Here is a 22,959-nt window from a genome sequence, read left to right as displayed (position 1 = left end):
ATTTGATTTCTAATTCAAATTTTTGAATCAAATTTCTAACCAAATATTTTTTTAATATAATTTAAATCAACAGCATGTACCATTTCATGTATTAAATAATTACATTTAATTCAAAAAATTTTAGCTTTGAATTATTTGTATTTTATTTTAATTAAATTCTACAGCTGCAGCTGGTATAAATGAGCATCATATGATAGGAGTGAAAATAAAATTGTACCTATTAAAATTAATTGTAAAATTTTATCAAAATTTATTAGCGATAACGTATCAGGATTTCAATCACAGAAATTCGGGTATGAGTATTTAAAATTCATCATTTGATGCATGAACAAATTAGACAGATAATTAACTTTATCGATAGATAAATAAATATGCTGCAAAAATTAACAATGGGTTAATAATAAAAGAAAAATTTAAAATGGTAGCGGAATTTATAGGACCAGCACTTAAAAAAGTAAGTAAGAGGTTTTGTGATTTTAATGCTCAATTTTATTAAGGTTATATTGACCAAACACTGCGACACTTAGTGGCTACCCAATGCAGGTGTCAGTTCAATGGCTTAGGACCGAATCGACACTCCTCCGAACCCGCATGCTGCTGCAAACACACCTGCAGACTCAGATGAACAACCTAACTTTTCTCTCAACCAAACCCACCCATACCTCCTTCAGTACTGAAGGGATCAGCTCAAAATTTTGAATATAACTATGTATTATCATTGTCCTGCGATAGAAATAAATACCGATTGCTCTATAGTCAATGTCTATAGTCGATTGCTCTATAGTCAATGGAGTCTTCAAAACAACCAAATAGTTACATTTTAAATATTTAGATGACGATGAGTGAGATCATTGGAAGGATTATAAAAAAATTTTTTCTTGGCGTAAAGATCAAAATATATTTTAAACCTCCATCAGAAATTGTGCAAGTGTTAAATGACTTGAACTTAATATACCGTTCATTTGATTTGCAGCAAACATTCCAGTTCATTATGACTAACAAAGAGATCGCCCATGATGGCCGAAAATAAGTGACAGATGAGGCTTATTGAATTGACTCGTATCACTTGGTTAAAAATTCTAACGTCAAATCTTTTTTAATGAAAACATGAGTGTTGATTTCAACATATAACAAATATACACACCTTTAGAATAAAAATGAGCTAAGTGTGTAATTTTATTTCTAATTTTAATAATAATTGGCACCAACGCGTAGAAATGCATCTATGGAGCGTCGACAGTCACTGGACATCAATCAGTTGCAGACAATAACCAGACATGCATTCCTGGTAAATGTTTGTGTATCATTTGCTCCTCCAAATGGGCCCGGCAGTGTGCATCACGTTGAACTCAGTTTGGTGTTGTCTTAGTCGTGAGACGCTATTACTTCCTGCCGTTTAGTTCGTTTGCTTAATTTAACTTAGAGACAAATTGTTAAGAAACAAATGCTTATTAGTAATCTAATTGAATATTTCGGGAGTCCAGGATGGAATTCTAATTTTGAAGGTTCATATATTATTTCGATCCACCAAGACCACTTTTTCGATCCAACATTGTTATTTGAGGCAAAAAATGAACTTCTTAAAGGCTTAAAACACATACGCTAACTTGCTCAGTTTCTATAAAGTACCTAATCACTTGGAAGTTGCAAGTCTGCACCTTTCACTCAACAATTAAAATTAGACTTATAAAAAGTATTAGTTAGTTGAAAATTTGTCTCTTAAGTTGACCGCAATGAACAAAACTTCATTAAGTAATCATTAGGCAGAGTTTCCGATTGGCATCATGCACACTAAACATGCAATTCAGATTTCAGACGAGCCGAACTACATAACACGTGAGCGAAAGTGCAACTGAATTGAATGGGTATCTAGCTTCTTTCCCGCGATCTAGCAGGATGATCAATCGTATACTTAATTCGTATACGGTTGTATACAAATTACAAATTAACTAATCGTTCATATACTTAATGCAAGAGAATGAATAATAATGTTGTTTCTGATCAAACGAATGAAAACTTTTTCTGTTTCTGATCAAACGAACGAAAAGTTCTGATCAAATGAACGAAAACTTCTGATCAAACGAACAACAACAAACTTTTTGAAGATAATTCTGAAATCGTAACATCTATTGAATTCTAATACGGATCGTTAACCCTTTCGTGACTGACGGGACTGTGACGTCCCACTCAATGTTTTACTCCATAACTTGCATACAGCGCACCATTCGAGGCATAGCTAACTACAGGTTAGCGACTGAAAAATCCTCGAGCCACAAGAAAGGCATCTTGAGTTGATTTACGTGGTTTGGATGGCTTGAAAAGCCAGAGGTTCGTAAGTAGAGCAATTAATTCTACAATTTTACCAGTTGACCGCAATGGCAGTTATCGAATTGATTATGGTGGATGTAGCATATATTTACGACATTCTGTAATATTTTACCATGTTATATAATGATATAACTATTGCGTAAGGTAACTTAAACGAATCTATAAGTTTTACAATGTGCTGTGAACTTAAACGAGTTTCAAGACTCTGATTAAAATCCGAACCCGTAGCATAAATAAATAATGCTGATTAAAATATTGTTGCATTGTAGCATAACGATTAGCGAATCGGGAGGTTGAATTTTTAAAAATAATTTTGACCAGTATATACCCATATTATTTAAATTGAATTTTGCTTTGAGTATCAAAGATGTTGTAGACAGATATCTAATTATTTAACGCATGTACAACTATATCCTAGAAAATAGTGTTTAAAAGTACATCGCGCAACACGTGAACATACACGTGAAGGCTGTGAAAAAAGCACTAGCGTCTCTGAACGTTGAGTTCACTGGCATTGACTCAGAGTGTATTGACCTTACACGTGCCGACAGGTTTCTGCATTGATAAGTATGTTTATTGACGAATGTATCTCTTGTAAAATGCGTGCGTATAAGAAGGAATACATGATGATTGTATGCATTGATAAAGCGTGCATTGATGTTACCAGAGCTATAATTATGAACTAGACGTTTTATTGATGTGAACTATAGTAACGTCTCGTTAAAGTTCAAACAGGGTCATTTTTAATGATTATATGAACCCGTATTATATATATTCAGCCATTATGTTCATATCTATATATATACTCATCGACGCTACAATGTGTAACCAAACGCGTAAGTGATGTGACGCGCAATCGAATAAAAAGTATTTACATTTGACGTCTAAATAACGATTCACCTTGCAATTGATTCCTGTTACCATACTCGTTTGAGATTTGACTAAAATGTCATTTCGTCACGATTATAAAGAATTTCTGCCCTTCAACCGTTAAACCTCCAACATTCAATATGAGATGAATTGGGCTAAAATTTTGTTGAATTAAAAAAATTCAAAGTTCGAGTATCCAAGACGCGCCTTATTGCTATATATATCAAATATAATTCTCTTGAATGTATAATAATGATTAAATAAACCTTCATTATAACTTAAAGCAGCAAATAATTGTGAGCAGAATTGTCGAGTAAATCTACCGATAAAATTGACGCCACATTAAATATAACGGACATTAATTTAGGCAGTGAAATATTGTATAATCAATTTCCGCCTATGTTTTTTTTCGCAACAATATGTTCAAATGTGCAACGTTGATCCACAAATGTCTTTTGATATTTGAATGCAATATGTCATGTTCTACTCTATATTTTTCTACCAAGTTATCAATAAGATAATGTATGTTATCTACTCAATTGCAGTAACTGTAAAAGTAAAGAATTGATAAATTAAGATAACCTAGAGATTTCAAATGGTAGATTTAATCTTTAAAAGTAGATTAAACTGTAGCAATTCTCTATTGTACAGGCATGAGTAGATACAGCCGTCAAAGACTGGCAGTTCATTTGCATCTCGAAGCGTTCAACGTGCCATAATGAATGCTGACTCGATTTATTGAAGACAGTCAGTATTTTTTTTCTCCCTCTGGATGGTCGAGAAGTATTTTTTTAGCAACCCTCATTCATAATTGCAACGATGTCAACGATGATTGTATCGAGCCAATAATTTTTTTATGAGGATGTAATGTATTTACAATTACGTTGCTTAAGTTAATTTCGTTGCTACTATTATTCATTGCACTATTAATGAAAGTGTTTTCTTAAAATAAAATCATGTGCATTTTAATATAAAAAGGTGAAATTTTTGAGTTGAATATAAGTATATTTCTATTGCTTGAGTTAATGCCGACGATTGATCTCGTAATTCACGTAAAGAACTCGACCTCAATTCACCGACAATTTTTTTGCTATAAGCGCAAAGAATTCAATGACGATGCAAGCACAATTGCTTACCTTAATTGCGCAAAACGTCTGTTCGAAATCGCTATGTTAGCGAGATGTATTCACGCTCAGCGATGGCAATTAATCAGATCTTTAATAAGACAAGCGATCTAATTAAAACACATAACAAGAATACGGTTCATGGAGTTCATTCTTGATGAGACTTGCCAAATGCAACAGAAAGTGATATTATCATTCCTGAGGTGATTATTTTTTTTAATCCTATGCCACTGAGATCATTCAAATGGACGAACCGAAGTTGAAATTTTACAACTTTACGAATGAATTGCTCATGTATGTATCTTCATTTTGCCTCTTATTCGAACGATGTTTAATGTTAATGAGATTTTGTTGTTCAAATATTACATTGTATTTGAATCAAGCACTGCGAATGACAAATGGTTTGATACAATTACTGTGTCTACCATTCAACTGTATTATTTCACACGTTTGAAATTAACATGTTGTCGAAGAATGCTTTACTTTATTTTGAACAGTCTCATTTTACTGCATTTGTCTGTAAATGTTTTCAAAGCGAATCTTGCAAAGTTTACGCGCTAAACAAAGATTGATGTTTATGCTCTGCGAAATTTGAGTTGCATCTCTATCTAAAAATAATTATTAATCGCTATTAACTTATAACCAACAAGCATCCCGATTATATTAGCAATCGCCAACTGATTTTCAAGTTAAAATGACTGTCACTTTGCTAGCATTTGCATTAGCAATATCATAAAATTAATGAAACAGACCGATGCTTATATTGATTTTTATGATGCGTTCATTCATCATACATTTATGATTTCGAGAAACATGAAGAATTTTGTACGAACAATTTTCTCCGTGATTTAATGACAGCTAGCAGATAATAAATGTGTTTTAAAAATGTCACATTCGAAGTTAATATATCTAATTAATGTAACTCGGTGTTAGCGATGAATCAATCCTAGTATGTGGTTCTAATTGTTCATTGTCAATTTAAAATGTTTCTCTGAAGGCGAAGATTCGATTATTTATATCTTTTCCGATTCTATGTGAATGTTTTGATCCTTATTATTTTGTGTTATAATCTTAATTCGAGATTTATAATGCATTCAAGATTTTCTATTCTATTCGACGATGTAGATTCTATAAGCATTCCTGTAACCTGAGATATTCACTGTTTAATTTTTACAATAAATGAATGGGAATGAATCATCAATATAGTTCAGAGAGAGGAATCTAAAATCATAACTAACCTCCAACCGCATTGATGGCGTTTGAAGTTAATAAACCAGGACTTTGTTTACCAATAGACCTAGTTAGCTATGAGTCCACAGTGTCGGCGAGAGCTTGCCTTAATTAGACTCTGAGTCGGCAGAAATTAGCTTATGTGTCACAAGAACATGAACCCAATGAACGGAAGAACGTAGCAATGAATACCACGAGGTGTTTTGAATACCTCGAGGTGTATTCCCATTTGGGATTTCTTCCCTAATTGAGTTGGAGATGGACTTGTTCTTTTCTTTTCAAAGTACCATACTCTGGTTTTTACTACTTTCAAGTGAAGGAATTATATTACTGTTATAACCTTCATTACTGTAACTTAAGGTATGAGATACGATTTGACCGGAGGTTTTGAACAAGATGTTTTTTTTATTTTGTGTCCATACGATCGGGACGATCTTACCGGAAGAGGGAAGGTGTCCGGTCTCAATTCACTTGACCTGATGGAGATTGAGGACGAGTCAACATCTGATAGACACGTGATAGATCACGCGATCAAGACCTCAGTAGTGGGCGGAAGCGAAGCTTATAAAAGGTCTAGCAACCTTAAGCACACCCCCCAGTAGCTGATGAGCACTCCGCGATATAGCGTGTTAGTAGAGTTCTCCGACCTTACGGTCGACGCCGTAGCTTATTCCTCTGTATCGCAACTCTGTATTACCACCCCGTATACAAGATACGTTATCTGGACTGATGTGTCTTACTTACCCCTCACTAACTTAGTCAACGTGACCCGATCCTTAGGTAGAGCTTAATATAATGAGTTCAATGTCTTGAGCGCAACCTCGGATATTAGTCTTTATTCCTTAAAAATCTTCAGTCAAGCGTGTGAAATGCAAGCACAAAAGTCCGTAGATATTACACTGCTACATATCAGGATATCACAGGATATTAGCCCAGACTTGTAAGATCAATTGCGAGCTGAAGCTACCAAAGAACGAGGCTCATCGATCACAGCAGTCTTAACTCCTGTTCTACGTCAAGCAGTTAAACAACGCAGAGACAAATTGTGATACGGAAAGCTGATAAAAGCAATACTTTCGCTATCATGGATAAAACGGATTATCTCTCAAAAATTAATGCAGCTTTATCAGACGAGTCCAAATTCAATTGTGTCGCAGGAGATCCAACAGAACAACATCAGAGAAGAGCAAATAAATTAACCAACACAGCGAACTCAGCAATAGGATCTAAAAAACTTGCCCCGATTGTTGGGAGCTATTGTCCGGGCTACCTCTATGGAAACATTAAAACTCACAAAGAAAACAACCCTCTATACGACCTATAATACAAGTTATTTCTCCAGTATACAGGACTTCTAAAGAACTGGACTCTATAATTATACCATATATTCCACAGAAATACTCTCTGAAATCTATAACTGACTTCTTGGAAATTGTTCATGCCTTCTGGTCTACTAGCTTCACTGGATGTTACTAGTTTGTTCACTAATGTTCCAACCGAAGAAACATTAGAAATTATCGTGAAGCATGTACATATATTCGCACGAAGCTCAGCCAGCCCCCTCCTATAGCCAGCCCCAGCAGTGGCTTCTGCCTTTTCTGCGCTATTTTTCTGCGGTGCTTCATAACAATATCATTGAAAATGATCACAGCACGGTTACAGACTGCTGTATCAGGATGGTATTTTTCATCAAACGCCTTCAGCTCAACCCACTTAGCACACATGTCATAGACCACTGCACTTTAAACCTCGTCTCTTACATCCTCATCTTCTGAGGATTGCTGCTCCTGAAGCAAATCTTGCTGCTGCTGTTCTTGCAGGTACAATAACTCTTCTGTGGTCAACTCACAAGAGTGACCTTCCACAAGCTCATCGATGTCCTCCCTGTTGACCTCAATGTCCATACTTCTTACCACGGAAAGAATGTACTCCATGACAGCATTTTCTTCAGTAGTACATGTACCAGCAGGAATGATAAGTTGCTTCGGCATATGCATATAATTAAATTAATATTGTCCACCAATTTCAAGTAATGCAAAACCTGCACCTGCTTGATAGTGCAAATCGTATTTTCGAAACATCGCATTCCATTAAAATATCATTTGGTAACCTGCTTTATGATCTCCCGGCGGCAGCAAGAAATTTTGTTCGATTCATTGAAAAAACGAACAAGAAGGTTTTTAATGAAAAGCATGCTCTGGTCTTCAATCAAACTTGCATAAAAGAAAAGCTTCTGCCGAATTACACCAATATAATTGAATATATAGATGTTTGCTCAGCAAAGTATGTTATATAATTGAGGTAGCAATTCGGAAAATAATTCTTTTTCAACAACAACATAACTAAACACATAGCCTGGTTCCCACTTTAACCAAAATGCTAAGAATATTTGCAAGACAGGAAAGAAAATGATGGCAGCAGGGAACTCACGGACATTTGCATGTGCCGGAATGCACAGCGGGGCTTCGTACAATTGCCCAGCAGCCAGAAGCGGCACGTGGTTTTACTGCCGAGCGCTGCAGGCTCGTGCCTGTATTATTATTAATATTATTATATTATTAGGAATCAATTAGCAGTTAAACATCTTCTCAGTTAAATATATTATCAGTTTAATCAATTATCAGTAATCTTTTAGCATTAAAATTAAATATCACTTGAATAAAATTATCAGGTAAGTCAATTATCAGTCAAATCAATTATCAGGAATCAATTATCAGCAATCAATTATCAGCAATCAATTATCAATTAAATAAACTATCAGTTAAATAAATTATCAGTTAAATCAATTATCAATTAAATGAATTATTGTATCGGCCTCGCTGTACCGGCCAGCACTCCTGCGTTTATGGCAGTGCTAATTTATGTATAATTTAACCCTATAGCACTCGTGCCGAGAGTGAGAGCGCAGGCATTAATATTGCAGATAAGGAAAAAGAGTCTAAATATTATTATTTCTGTGCAATGCTTCACTATAAAAGAAGTAGTTATTGAAAGTTTTCACGCATTTAATCGCAACAAAATCAAGCGAGTTTACAAATGCAATATATGTATCATTTATTAAAAAAGACGGTGTAATCATCATTTCCAGTCGTTAGCATAAAACACACGATGATTCCGGCGATTGGCGTCTGTCGAGCGAGATGGCATCTTAATAAATGTTGCTCGTTTGGCCAGAAAAACACAATACCTAATCCTGGTACGAGACTCTAAAACATTCATTACTTTGTAAGGTTGTTTAATTAAGTAGAGCGCGGTGCAGTTGTCTTACTAATTCCCGTGGCAGGTTCTTCAGTACAAACCCACAGGCTGCAAGTCATCATCTCTAGAGGATGAAGTTCATTCTCTCGTCACTGTTTCCAACCCCTACCCCTCCTCCCTCTCTCAAAACCCCCCCCATGCACGGCCTGCGTATCTGCTCTGCACAGCTCCCTGCCGGGCAATGCCAAGTACCCGCGCTAAAACAGCGCAGAGTTCCGGCCCTGCCGAGCTGCTAGAATTTTGTCTCTGTATCAGCCATGGCGCAGCGCAGTTTTAGGGATAGATGGCCGGTTATAGTTTCGCGGCTCCATCCTGCTAAAGCGCGACCAGCCCGGCTAAACCCGGCGCCGGTCTCGGCTCAAAATTTTAACTGGGAAGTTATTATGCAAATTGCAGGCCTTCTAGGAAGTTGGCTGCATCGTCAACAGGAGGCACTGTTAAAACATTTCTTTAATTGCTACGAAATTTCAATATACCAAGAGACTTGCTGATATTGATGGTATAATGCTGATATTGAGGGTATATTGCTGATATTGAGGGTATAATGCTGATATTGAGGGTATAATGCTGATATTGAGGGTATAATGCTGATATTGAGGGTATAATGCATTCGGCGTGCTATTGAGCGTGCAGATATGTTCGAGGTCGTGAATAATATCTTGATTGTTAAGGTATTTTTCGGGTGTTATCTCTTCAATTTATTATTGCAATATTCGTGATGCAATTGCTGCACTGCGTTCAAGTTTGGCTGTCCCATTCAAAATATTATTATTACTCAGGAAACAATATGCATGACAAAGTGGAAATAGGTACCCTGGACTGATTGTTTTATTTAAACTAAAACATTTATAGATTTATACTTATATCTTCGAATTTTAAAATTGTTTTAGTCCAAAAGGCCTCCATGACTAATGTTATATTCAACTGCGAAAATTTGCTTGACAGAACAGGGATTGATAATAAACTTATATTGATTCATTAAATTCATTTTTTGTCTGCTAATAAACACGTATAAAAAACAATCAATCCAGTCCTATTCATAGCAAACGTGAAACCTATTTACATTCACCGCTCCTCATTCATCAGAAACACGAGGACGGCTTGACAGAGTTGCCGGATGGTCTTTTTTCCGCAATTTAGTTTTTTTTCAATTGCGTTCGCCGGCAAAAATTTATGATAGGGGTAATTCTTAATTAAATTTTTAAAAACTTCAAAGTAGATATGAAATTTTTACACCGGAACCTAAAAATATACTATTATGTATTGAGTTAAAGGCCTTTTTTATTCGCGGACTTGGCCGTTTTCAGGCCATCTGGCAACCCTGCGGCCTGATATGACACGAAGCTCGCGGGCGTCGTTTCCTCGTCCCTCAGACCGCACGGCGCTCCATGTAGAACTAACAGCAAGCAATTCTTGTCATTAGAAGGGTAAGCAGTTTAATTTTTTAATTTTATTTATTTAATTCTAATCATTTCAATTTTGTAATTTCAAAAATAATTTAGTAGCTCCTGCATGAGCTAAAATTCCGAAAAAAATTTCATAAGCTGCATTTAATTTTTCCTCTATAGTCTGGTAGTTCTCTCTGGTGCTCTAGAGAGAACCCTTTAGTTCTCAATATATAATAAAACAAAAAATTATTATAGGTGTAGAGTTAATAAAATATTCAGTAAATGAATGATCTCATCTTGATGCTCACACGCAGGGTGTGAAAATCATGATTTGAACTCATTGTTTTAATGCTTATAAACAATGAAAAACACATTGTTTATAATCATTAACAGAGAGTAAACATAAAATATATCAGCACGATCACAATTATCGACCTCTCAATAATGTTCAGTCAACAAAAAGCCTCCATGATACGTTATCTCCAATAAAAATCAATCAAAACTATGTTATGAAGCACGAAAATCATCATTTAAAAATTATATATTAGAAAGCGCTTATTAAATAATGCAGATCAATTGGTCCGACGCATTAATGAAGAAAATAAATCAATTTCATTGTCATCAGAGATAACACAACTTTATCATACTCCTCTTCAAAAACAACTTAAAACTAACCAAAGAAACGAACTTAACCATATAAGTGGTCGTGTAATGGCACAAAGGAAGTCTCTAATGAATATTCAAGGCAACTTAAGTGTTGAGTGCACGGAATTACTTTAGGAGCTCAATAAAAATAGATCGCCCTCCGTGCATGTTGTTCATTGCAATGCAAGAAAATGATGTGGCGTCATCTATCTCCAGATTACCATAAATTACCACAGGTAAATTATCCAAAAGAGAGTAAGGCGTCATTCACTCAAATTTAAAAGTTCACGCAACATTCTGAATTCGTCATAAAGGTTGACAGCAGGGTAGTTATTTACTGCAAGTTGCACCACTTCTGCTACATGTCGATAACTGTCAAATGTTTTATAGATTCTATTCGTAGAATAATATCCGAAATTTATCTTGCACGGGTTACTGATGAATAATTTCAAAATTTGTTCCCTCTACAAGTATCAGGAATTTGTCTCGAAATTGCTTCAATTATTGTCCTCCCCGGTTTTGAATACAGTTGTGCATGGTGCGCATCAGCGTACGTCGCGATGACATCGCGTAACTTCTACATCAGATTGGCCGAACATCGTGGCAGAAGTTATCGTTCTGGCTGCCTACTTGCTTGCCCGCCCTATTCTGCTGTACAGAACGACGCTCTTGTGTCGAAGCGCGATATTTAAATTTAAAGATCTTGGGATGGCAGAAATTTCTTATTTAAAGTCCTATATTCTAATTACTCATAATTATTATCTGCTTGAATTTATAAGCTATGGAATTTAGATGTTATTTAGCCCGTTTATTAGGCTATTAAGGTTTTTATCTCTTCCGTTTAAATGTGGTCGTTAAATTGGTAGGTAATTTAGGTTTAAATCTCTTCCGGTTAATTTAGTAATTTTGAATATTGTTTATACTTGTACTAAAGAAATTTGGAACTCATGATGGAGCTGGCAAGCCTTCGAAACGTTTAAAGGGAAGATATGGTGAATATGATTTGCGTATGAACATTTTATTCGCTCATAAACTATTGATTTATATCCTATAAATGAATTAAAAACTGAACGAAAAGTTGAGGCCACACCTCTGATGCGTGCCTATTAGAAATGCTTGACTACGGTCCTTGCTGTGCTGAAGTTTGATGTATTTAGTAATACTGATATCGCCCACACTGTTAGAAATAAGCATGAAAAAATGGTATGACCGACGTTATAGTGGCCGGCCGCCTAGAGAAAATAAACCGCTCCGCCAGTTTTTATAATTGTTATACGGTTTGTGTTAAATTAAAAAAAAAACGGTGATTTGGCGTTTTGTCACGTGTAGATGGTGGACACTGCATTAATACTTCGTATAAGTCAATTAATCCTCTCCAAGCTTCCCATGCAGCATCCGCGAGTTGTGTCCACTGCCTGGTATAAGAAGTTAGCAGCTTGCTGGCATACAAGGTGGACAAATATGCCCCTCCCACTGCCGGCGGTGCTACAGGAGCTACGTCAAAACTTAGCCTGAGAGTTTAGGTCTACACAACTTAAACAAGACTACACCATATACTCCAGAAACATTTCTAGACTTTAGTTACTTTAAAATAGAAAGACTTTAGTTACTTTTTTAGTCACTTTAGAGCTAAATTAGTTAAAACTTACAGTCGAAAACAGCCAAAAGTTACCCTAAACCATAACTTGGGGCAAGATCCTCACTCAATATAGACGAAACATTAACTCGAAATTCCCCGACATCCCCAACCGAGCTAATTACTCACGTCCCAGGGAGCACATGGGGAGGCTGTTGGCTGGGGAGCTGGCGGGTGCCTCAGCCCCCGTGCTGATGCTGAGGACGAGCACAGCTGTGGTGAGCACAGCACTCAGCACCCACACGTAGGTGCTGTACAGCACGAACCTGCGACGTCCCCCAACGTCTTCCCCCCGCCTGGGGTAATGAATGATCATGAGAACCTGCACCATGCTTTGGGAAATACTAAGATAAATGGGTGGGCCTGGATGACTCACTTAGACGATTTAGACTTTGACTTAGACCTATTATATACTAGCCTTTTAAATGTCAGGTATAATAAATTTGGGGCTTAAATTCGCTTTTGATGGCTTTCATGCCTGAAATTTAAAGGATTCACAGGATTCATTTAAAGCCATCAACAGGTTAGTATGACCCACAAATGAGCAAGTGCGTCAAAAAGAGCATCGCTATTTGGACACAGTTGAATCGCCTAAGTGGGTCATCCAGACCCACCTATTTCTTCTTTGAGTGAACACGAGTTACCAGCTCCACCCACACGTCCTCGCCCGCCTGGAGTAATCAGGGCTGCTTGTGACACATGAGACTATACACCAGCGTGTGCACGACAGACATGAACTACACGCTATACCTCCACCACCTGGCATGTATACTAAGGGCAGACTTCGGTAATTAGTGTTATATGGAGGTGAGTAACACATATGTAACTCTGTAATGGAGTATACATACAATCACGCATAATCTATATAAGAAACATTTAGTATATCTCACAAGACTAACATGTTCAACCAAGGTTATACGTTTCACATTGGCCACCCCGATTTCCAGTGCAATACTTTATTCTTCCACGTTATGACATAATACTTTTTTACATATAACACATCATTAATAATTCTGTAATAATACAAATTTCTTGACGTCGTTAACGAATTAAAAATATTCATCTGTACCCTGCTTTCTGTTTTACCAGTGCAAAAAAAATATTTTTCGATACATTGAAAAAACGTATAACATTATTATCAATAAGACAAATTCTCAGCCGTTCAATGAAATCTGCTCAAAGGAACTCATTCTGCCATACCATATAACATGAAATACGTAAATAACATGTTATACATATACAACATGTACTAGGTTATCCAAGCGCATGAGTATGACATAATAACACGCTACTCCCTCCACATACTTGAGCGTGCGCCACACGTCGAAGCAGACGACTGAGAACCACAGGAACACGCCGCAGAAGAAGAAGTACTTGATGGCCTCTGTGGTGGAGGGTGGTGGTGTTAGGTAGGGGGCTACNATTCAACAAAGCCATCAGATTTACCAGATTTCGATCTCAATTCCACGTTGCTTCTTGCGAAGGAGTTCCTAAGGTAACAACTGCTCCTCTTATCCTTCCAGTCCGCACGATAATGTCGTAATCCTTCCATTGCAATTTCTGCATCATGGATATCTTTTCTTAGATGCGACTCGGTTAGTGCAATCATAAAGTATGTCGGTATGTCGCTCTTTGTGGGAAGAGCCTCTCGATGTTGGCTAACAGAATGCAACACTCTCCTCTTCTTGGTGCGCTTACCTGCAGCGACACCGCTCTGTCAAGAATCTCTAGTTCAGGAGCTCCTGTATCTGGAGTTTCATCAGTTTTAACTGATGCATATGGTGTTTCATTTTCTCCCTCATTTCTAAAAAAGCAGCGAGTCTGAACTCTTGCCCGCCTCGTGCTTCTCCTTCTCAATTGCTTGGTTGACTTACTGGATTTGTTTTGTCCTCTCTCCTACTCCATGGACTCTGCTCATCCCCGCTTATCATTCTCAGTTCATCGCCGCTCCTTCCAATGGTGATTTTTATCCCCTCAACATTGTCCTGTTTTCCCTGCGCTCGTGTGGCCTGCCGTGCGGTGGACATCGACATTCGTTGTGAGGGTGTATCGCTGGCGCTCCCTCCACTGTAAGTTTTTCCAAATCATTTTCTTTATTTGATATGGAGGAAACGATAGTTGTCTTTGGTGCTATCCTCCCTATTCATGATGCTCCAGCACAGCCTAGGGTGGTAGAAGAGGCAATCCTTACCCTTTTTGCATCCTCGTGGATGCCCGCTGCTATAGTCGAAGAATTTATAACAAATTCTGAGACGTGTAAATGTACATCCTTCACCTTTCTTCCCGTGTTCACATTAATTTTGAAGCTATTTCCAGCAAATAACTTTTCTAGCACGTGGCCGCCTGAAGTATATAAACATCTTGGGATGATGCTAAGGTTGGGAAAGATGATGGCAAACCAACATCCAGATCCTTATGGGTTAAAGCAGTGGGAGAGGTGGGGGCAGCTTGAGCATCAGATGTTCGAGTAAGGGGGAGAATGGCGGCATATGTAGTTGTGGTGGCGGAGGTTGGACTGAGAGTCCGATTTTGGTGGGGTAAGGTTACGACAGGGGGCGAAGGCAGAAGCTAGGGTTGGGGTGGATCTAAGAGCAAAAGTAAGGGTGGGAGTGTGTGTTTATGGCTTTTGGCAAGGGTAGGGCTAGTGGGCAAGGGGAGGGGTGGGAGCAAGGGCGAGAGCGAGGGCAGAGCTAGGAGGAAGGGACGTCGAGGTGGCCGTTCTGGGCGCTTCAAACATGACTGTATGTCGAACATTCATGGCTGACTGAAGCTTTGTTTTACTCTAAGTGCATTTATCTCCACATTCTTTCAGCACGCAGCGTCAGCATTCATACGAAACTCTGGTCTGATCAAGCCTCATGAGGTAGTGTAGTGGGAGCTCTGTACACTGTAGATGAATAAATAAACAGATCGCTACTGAACACTATACAGGCCACTCACTGACCGCTATTCAGGTCACTCACTGAGCGCTATACAGGCCACTCACTGAGCGTCATACAGGCCATTCTCCGACCTCTATACAGGCCACTCACTGAGTGCTATACAGGCGACGTGGCTGGCAGGGAAGTCGATGGCTGAGGCAGGGAAGAGCATCAGGTTGTATAGCAGCAGCGTGACCACCATGCACAGTATATACTGGCCCTGTGGACAGTGTACTGGGTTACATGCACAGTATATACTGGCCCTGTGGACAGTGTACTGGGTTACATGCACAGTATATACTGGCCCTGTGGACAGTGTACTGGGTTACATGCACCGTATATACTGGCCCTGTGGACAGTGTACTGGGTTACATACATAGTATATACAGTACTGCGTACTGGGTTACAAACATACAGTAGTATATACTGCCTCTGCGGACAGTGTATTTTAGCAACTGGGAAGTGGGCCCACCTGCTGCAGTATTTCATCTGCCATACTGGCCCACACCTGCCATACTGGGCCCACCTGCTATACTGGGCCCATCTGCTATAGTAGTATTACAGTAGTATTACAATGGCCCGTTTGGCCCACCACTCACCTGGAGGGCCCTGAGGTCAGGCAGGAGGCAGTGGGCCACAATGCACACCAGCAGCAGGAGGTGCCCCACGCCCACCAGGGTCCAGGCCCCGGGCCCCATGGCGCGGTCCCCGTGCACACAGGCGTACACCTTCGTGCTGTACTGCTCGCAGGCCCGGGCCACGGCCCCGCCCGCTGGGCCATCGCTGGACGGGTCAGAGATCTGTGGGGGGAATGTGCGTCAATTATGGGGCCAACGCGGGGGCATACAAGGCAAACTGTGAGGCCAACTGGGCCACCACGAGGGCCAAGAGGGCCAACTGTGAGGCCAACTGGGCTAACGCGAGAGCCCACTGGGTCATTATGTCCTCTTCGGGTCACTTGGGGTACGGGTGCCCAGTAACGCCATATATAAAATGTTCTGAAATTTCTGTTATTCGAATAATTCTTCAAACGGCGAAACCTTCCCTGACCCGCAGGCCAGTGAGGGTTTCGCCTTTATGACTAAATTTAGGGTCAGGTCCAACTCTGCATCAGGCACCGCCCTGGGCTCGGGGAGCACGTAAATCAGCCGCTAATGTGCGCCTCGGCTGGCCTTGAAGTGCAGCCTCTGGGCAGCTTCTCATACTCTCAGGACACACTTGTCATACTCTCAGGACACACTTGTCATACTTTCAGGACACACTTGTCATACTCTCAGGACACACTTGTCATACTCTCAGGAGTATATAATATGCGTTTAAAAATTACTTTTTAAAAGACAACACTTCTAAAGAGGCCAGTGTCTCCAATGTTACACATATACAATGAATTTCTAATTTTATTTTTCAATATTTTTAAAAAAAATTTTTTTTCTTTTTTTAATAATAAAATAATATCAATTTTTTAAATTAATTATTTATTCATTGATTGATTCATGCATTGTCTCCAACTTTGCTAAAGTGTGCAAAATTTCAGATCGATTGGAGAGGTAGAAGTGTATTAAATATTTCACCGTCATTCTTGATTTCACACTTCTTATATTCGGCACCTATATCGCCACGAAATTTGTCACTTAAATTCGCGGCGATCAAGAAATTTCTTCTAAACTACAGAGCAGACTTCAACGAAACTTTTTATATAAATACCTAACCTCTCAACGAAGATGTTTAACTCGTGACAGTTTTTTTATTTTGCTTTCGTTCGCGAGTTATACAGATATAGGAGGAACGACCGGCTTTTCTACCGGCCGGTTTAAACATTACCGTTGCTGAGGTCAGATATTTAAATACTAAGTTCCGCTCAAATCTGTTCAGTAGTTTGAAAAAAATTTCTTGATTACTGCGAATTTAAGCACTTATTGCTGTTTAAATCATGAGTGAATGTGAAATGAAAAAAAAACTCGCGAACCAAGGCACAATCGAAAAAATTTTCACGAGCTAAACATTACCGTTTGGTACAGCTGTGCACGGTACAGGGTTACAGGTACAGCTGTGCACGGTACAGGGTTACAGGTACAGCCAAATAGCGAGTGGGTTGAAGCTGCCCACTCGCTACCTCCGGTCTGCCCACCACCTGGTCTTGATCGTGGAGGAAAAATTTTATGAGTGGGGCAACACAGCCCACTGACTGGGTGGGTGGGTTATTACAGCCCACTGAGAGGGATGTGCATCGAGTGGGATATGAGTTAATATAACCCACTGAGTGGGAAGTGGGTCAATATAACCCACTTAACCCACCTGGGGAAGCCGTTGGTGTAGGCGAAGTGGGCGCGGGGGGCGGCGTGGAGGTGGNAAAGTTCAGTTTAGAAGAAGTTCAGTCCTAGAAACACAAGTACAACCAATTAGTAAAGTAAAATCCACGGTCAGATATCAAAACGGAAATAAGCAAATGAGGCATGAAATTAAAGCTAACAAACGGGCTATCTATTTACTATTTCAAGAGGAAAGGAGCTAAAAGCAGCATTCAGGCTAGGCTTCTGTTTGAATATATACAGAGATTAGAAAATTGGTGGATCAGTAACACCGGATGTGAATGCTGGAACCTTAAAATCACAATAAGATCCTGAGGTGCACTCATCGGCATGAACACATACAGCAAAATGACGAGCATGTGCACGTAGGTTCCCCGTTCTATAACTCCTGCATTTATGCTCAGCCAGCCTAGTATAGAAATTGCGTGACGTCATACCGACGTACACTGATGCGCACTTCGCACAACTATATCTATAAGCTAGTGACGAACGCATAGGAACAGGTTGGGTATCCTTAAACCTGAAAAACGAGCCGATTCTAAAATTGTTATAACCAGCAACACATGAAGATTTACATCTGGAAGATATTTAGCAAATAAAACTTTTAATTCCTTTGACAAAGTCTCAGATGCAGGTCCAAAGTAGGGAAAAGAACAGTAAACAACTTTCCTATTGTCACACTTAGGAGCAACTGCAGTATATTGCTTGGCCATAAACTGTTTAATTTGGATTAACACCAAGGTGCGATGGAAAGCCATTTTGTGAAAAGATATTGCGCAACAATTCACATTTAGACTGCATGGCTAGGAAAGTAGAACAAATGCGAAAGCCGCGGTTTATCAATGTTTGGATCCCATTTAATTTGAAACGAAAGGAGCAAAAGCTAAAAAAGCTGGTGCTTTGCCGGTAAATGTCGATTTTCTAAAAACAGAAGTTCTCTTATAAAGATATGGTGAATTTTTGTGGTATTGTCTTTGCTTTTAAATTCCTGGTTAACTTGCGATTCAAGCAAACAAGTGATTTTGATACTTATGACCAGTTTTATATATATAAATATAATAAAGTCCCATTTATAGCTTAATATTCACATTACACTGAAAAAAATAAGTCTAAAGACGCGTGCTGGTACCCTAAATGCAACTAATTGGCAATGGGAAAGCTTGGGCTACAATATCAAGAATTTTTTTGACATGTTCTTCTTTTCTTCAATAAACTTCACTTACTGTATTTGGGTCTTCTGAACAATTAAAATATCCGAAAAACGCCATCTTAAAAGTATCTGCTACTATGATTTTCAAGCTACAGCATTGAGAGATATACCATTCGATTCGTCAGAGAAATCTTTAGAGATCATCCGGTCATTTGTTTCGATTTCTTTAATATAATATATTTAAAAAAAGTAGGGGAGGAGTTAAAATGAAAAAAAATACAGAAAAAATCGAACAATTTACCGGATGATTTTTAGATGTGGTCTTTACGCATCGAATGATATGTTTCTCGATGTTATAGCTCGAAAATCCTACGAGGAGAAAGATTTTTACAGTACCCCCTTTTCTGCCGTTTTCTATGAATTTCACGTTCACTTTCATTTTTTTCGAAAAATTTACCTGAACAAAAAAGTCCTAGAATTAGATTTCACATATGTGTACCAAGTTTCAAAATGATCTGCATGTAAATAAAACAGTATTTTAGATGTACATGCTCCCATTAAATAGAATAGTAATGGCTCAACTACTTGCACATAACAATATAATGGCCAACATTTTTATTTATAAAGAAGAAGTGGAGTTTGAGGTGGGAACAGAAGGAGAGGGTGAGGCGAGAGGCGGAGCTAGGATGAAGAGGCAGGGTTTGGGCGAGGTTAGGCTGAAGAGGCAGGGCTTGGGCGGGGCTAGTATGAAGAGGCAGGGTTTGGGCGAGGCTAGGATGAAGAGGCAGGGTTTGGGCGAGGCTAGGATGAAGAGGCAGGGTTTGGGCGAGGCTAGGATGAAAAGGCAGGGTTTGGGCGAGGCTAGGATGAAGAGGCAGGGTTTGGGCGAGGCTAGGATGAAGAGGCAGGGTTTGTGCGAGGCTAGGATGAAGAGGCAAGGTTTGGGCAAGGCTAGGATGAAGAGGCAGGGTTTGAGCGAGGCTAGGATGAAAAGGCAGGGTTTGGGCGAGGCTAAGATGAAGAGGCAGGGTTTGGGCGAGGCTAGGATGAAGAGGCAGGGTTTGTGCGAGGCTAGGATGAAGAGGCAGGGTTTAGGCGGGGCTAGAATGAGGCAGGGTTTGGGCGAGGCTAGGATGTAGAGGCAGGGTTTGGGCGAGGCTAGGACGAAGAGGCAGGGTTTGGGCGGGGCTAGGATGAAGAGGCAGGGTTTGGGCGAGGCTAGGATGAAGAGGCAGGGTTTGGGCGAGGCTAGAATGAGGAGGCAGGGTTTGGACGAGGATAGAATGAGAGGGAGGAGTTTAAGGCAGGGGTAATGGCCTAGATAAGAGGGCGGAGTTTATGGCAGGGTTTGGATATAAGAACAGATTTTAGGGCAGGGCTTGGATAAGAGGGAGGAGTTTAGGGTGGAGTTTGGATTTGAGGCAGAGCTTAGATGAAAAGTAAGAGTTCAGGGCGGGGTTTGAATTTTAGGGTGGAGTTTAGGGTAGGGCTTAGATGAGAGGGTGAAGTTTAGGGTGGGGTTTGGATGAGAAGGAGGAGTTTAGGGCAGGGCTTAAATAAGAGGGCGGAGTTAGGGCAGTTTTTGGATGAGAGGGTAGAGCTAGAAGCGATTAAGAGCACTTATTTTGCTTACTTGCGACGACAGCCGAATCGAGGGGAGGCGGAGCGTCGTAGTCGTAATTGTGGTCGCCGTAGTCATAGTCGTAAGAATTGTCGGACGTGGCTGAGCATAGCGCGACGACTATCAAACTTACGACGACCGTAACTCCTCTCGCGTTGGATGCCATATCGCAAATTTAGCTGTCTGCTTCTGTATTTCTAACTATGAGTGTAAATTAAAATCTAACTAACTGAATAATTGAAAATTATAATAAAATGAGAGATCATCTCAGGCATCAGCCGATAATAAGTGGTTCTGCGGACGGGAGAAGGGCATCAGCGATACTGGATTTGACGTGAATACCATGTGCAAGTCACGGTAGACAATTACGCGTACAATGACACGGGACACAGGAAATACCACGCACTGCATTGTACGTAAGACGATACAAAAGGCATGAGTGAAGCGTATTGTGTGTTGGTGACTATACAGACATAGTTGATGTCCATATTGACTCAGATGGTGTCTATATATGTGGACAAAGATGGTGTCCACTTAGACAAAGATGGGATCCATAAAGACAAAGATGGCGCCCATATAGACAGAGATGTTGTCCAAATAGACGAGGATGGTGTCCATATAGACAAAGATGTTGTCCATATAGACAAAGAAAGTGTCCATACAGACAAAGATGGTGTCCATACAGACGAAGATGGTGTCCATATAGACAAAGAAAGTGTCCATATAGACAAAGATGGTGTCCATATAGACAAGATGGTGTCCATATAGACATAGAAAGTGTCCACACAGACAAAATGGTGTCCATAGAGACGAAGATGGTGTCCATATAGACAAAGAAAGTGTCCATATAGACAAAAATGGTGTCCATATAGACAAGATGGTGTCCATATAGACATAGAAAGTGTCCACACAGACAAAATGGTGTCCATAGAGACGAAGATGGTGTCCATATTGACAAAGAAAGTGTCCATATAGACAAAAATGGTGTCCATGTAGACAAGATGGTGTCCATATAGAATAGAATGGAACAGAAGTGTCGGCACTGAAGCAATAGGCCCATGACCTGTTGCTGATTCTTGTGCTTTTCGTGACTTGATTCCGCAAGGGATCCGGCCTTTTGAACCTGATCTTTCCATAACTGACGATTGATTGAGATAGCTGCTGGACTTATTACCTGGTCCGTAATTTGCTAGGCATTTCAAGACNTGATTTAAGCCCATACCATCACTTCTGTCTCTTATACACATCTAGATGTGTATAAGAGACAGCTCCTCAATAGCTGGAATACTGTTCAAGTCCTCTTCAGTGAATACGCTACTGAAAAACTGATTAAGAACGTTAGCCTTGCCCTCATCAGAGGATATCTTTCGTTTGATCTACTTTCAAATCAGATATACCGTACTTTATCTTGCACTTTGAGCTAGCGTACAAAAGAAGGCTTTCGGATTCTATTTTGAATATTTAGCAGTATTTTTTTTCGAGGGTTTTTACTGCGGTGCGACAGCTTTCTTTAGCTTGATTTCGAGCTTTTACGTATAGGTTAAAGTCAGCATCGCTGCGAGTCTGTAAATAACGCTAGTAGGCTTCCTTCTTTGTTTTCAGCTTAGCTAGAAATGTACTGTTCATCCACTGAGTTTTTTGGATCCACGAAACTTAATTTTAGATGGTGTCAATTTAGGCGAATATTGTGTCAATATAAACAAAGATGGTAACCATATAGACAAAGATGGCGTCCATATAGACAAAGATGGCGTCCATATAGACAATTATGGTGTCCATATAGACAAATATGGCGTCCATATAGACAAAGATGACGTCCATATAGACAAAGATGGCGTCCATATAGACAATTATGGTGTCCATATAGACAAATATGGCGTCCATATAGGCAAAGATGGTGTCCATATAGACAAAGATGGTGTCCATATAGACACAGATGGTGTCCATATAGACAAAGATGGTGTCCATATAGACAAAGATGGTGTCCATATAGACAAAGATGGTGTCCATATAGACAAAGATGGTGTCCATATAGACAAAGATGGTGTCCATATAGACAAAGATGGTGTCCATATAGACAAAGATGGTGTCCATATAGACAAAGATGGTGTCCATATAGACAAAGATGGTGTCCATATAGACAAAGATGGTGTCCATATAGACAAAGATGGTGTCCATATAGACAAAGATGGTGTCCATATAGACAAAGATGGTGTCCATATAGACAAAGATGGTGTCCATATAGACAAAGATGGTGTCCATATAGACAAAGATGGTGTCCATATAGACAAAGATGGTGTCCATATAGACAAAGATGGTGTCCATATAGACAAAGATGGTGTCCATATAGACAAAGATGGTGTCCATATAGACAAAGATGGTGTCCATATAGACAAAGATGGTGTCCATATAGACAAAGATGGTGTCCATATAGACAAAGATGGTGTCCATATAGACAAAGATGGTGTCCATATAGACA

General features: G+C 39.4%; 2 protein-coding genes across 2 annotated transcripts; both read right to left on the bottom strand.

Annotated features, from left to right (window-relative positions):
* Positions 1-12,600: 12,600 nt before the first annotated feature.
* Positions 12,601-16,200, bottom strand: LOC108673964 (probable G-protein coupled receptor Mth-like 10; the record flags this gene model as incomplete). Its single annotated transcript, XM_018161856.1, is given in 4 exon segments — positions 12,601-12,775; positions 13,785-13,863; positions 15,512-15,620; positions 16,000-16,200. Coding segments are annotated over 4 exon segments (462 nt in total).
* A 3,278-nt stretch (positions 16,201-19,478) lies between these two features.
* On the bottom strand, positions 19,479-20,646 carry LOC108673963 (foot protein 1 variant 1-like). Its single transcript, XM_018161855.1, has 2 exons — positions 20,493-20,646; positions 19,479-20,176 (listed from the first exon to the last, which is right to left on the bottom strand). The coding sequence occupies exons 1-2, from the start codon at positions 20,644-20,646 to the stop codon at positions 19,479-19,481; spliced, it is 852 nt and encodes a 283-aa protein (XP_018017344.1).
* Between the last annotated feature and the right edge of the window lie 2,313 nt (positions 20,647-22,959).

This window comes from Hyalella azteca, unplaced genomic scaffold (genome assembly GCF_000764305.2).
Source record: "Hyalella azteca isolate HAZT.00-mixed unplaced genomic scaffold, Hazt_2.0.2 contig883, whole genome shotgun sequence".
Lineage (NCBI taxonomy): Eukaryota > Metazoa > Arthropoda > Malacostraca > Amphipoda > Hyalellidae > Hyalella > Hyalella azteca.
This window is presented reverse-complemented; position numbering and strand designations above follow the sequence as displayed.

Excerpts from the sequence above, each read along its gene's own strand:
- LOC108673963 (XM_018161855.1), bottom strand. The coding sequence starts at position 20,646 with ATGGCATCCAACGCGAGAGGAGTTACGGTCGTCGTAAGTTTGATAGTC. Across the intron at positions 20,177-20,492 it reads CGATTCGGCTGTCGTCGCAA|GCCATTACCCCTGCCTTAAA; the intron begins GTAAGCAAAATA and ends CCTCTTATCTAG.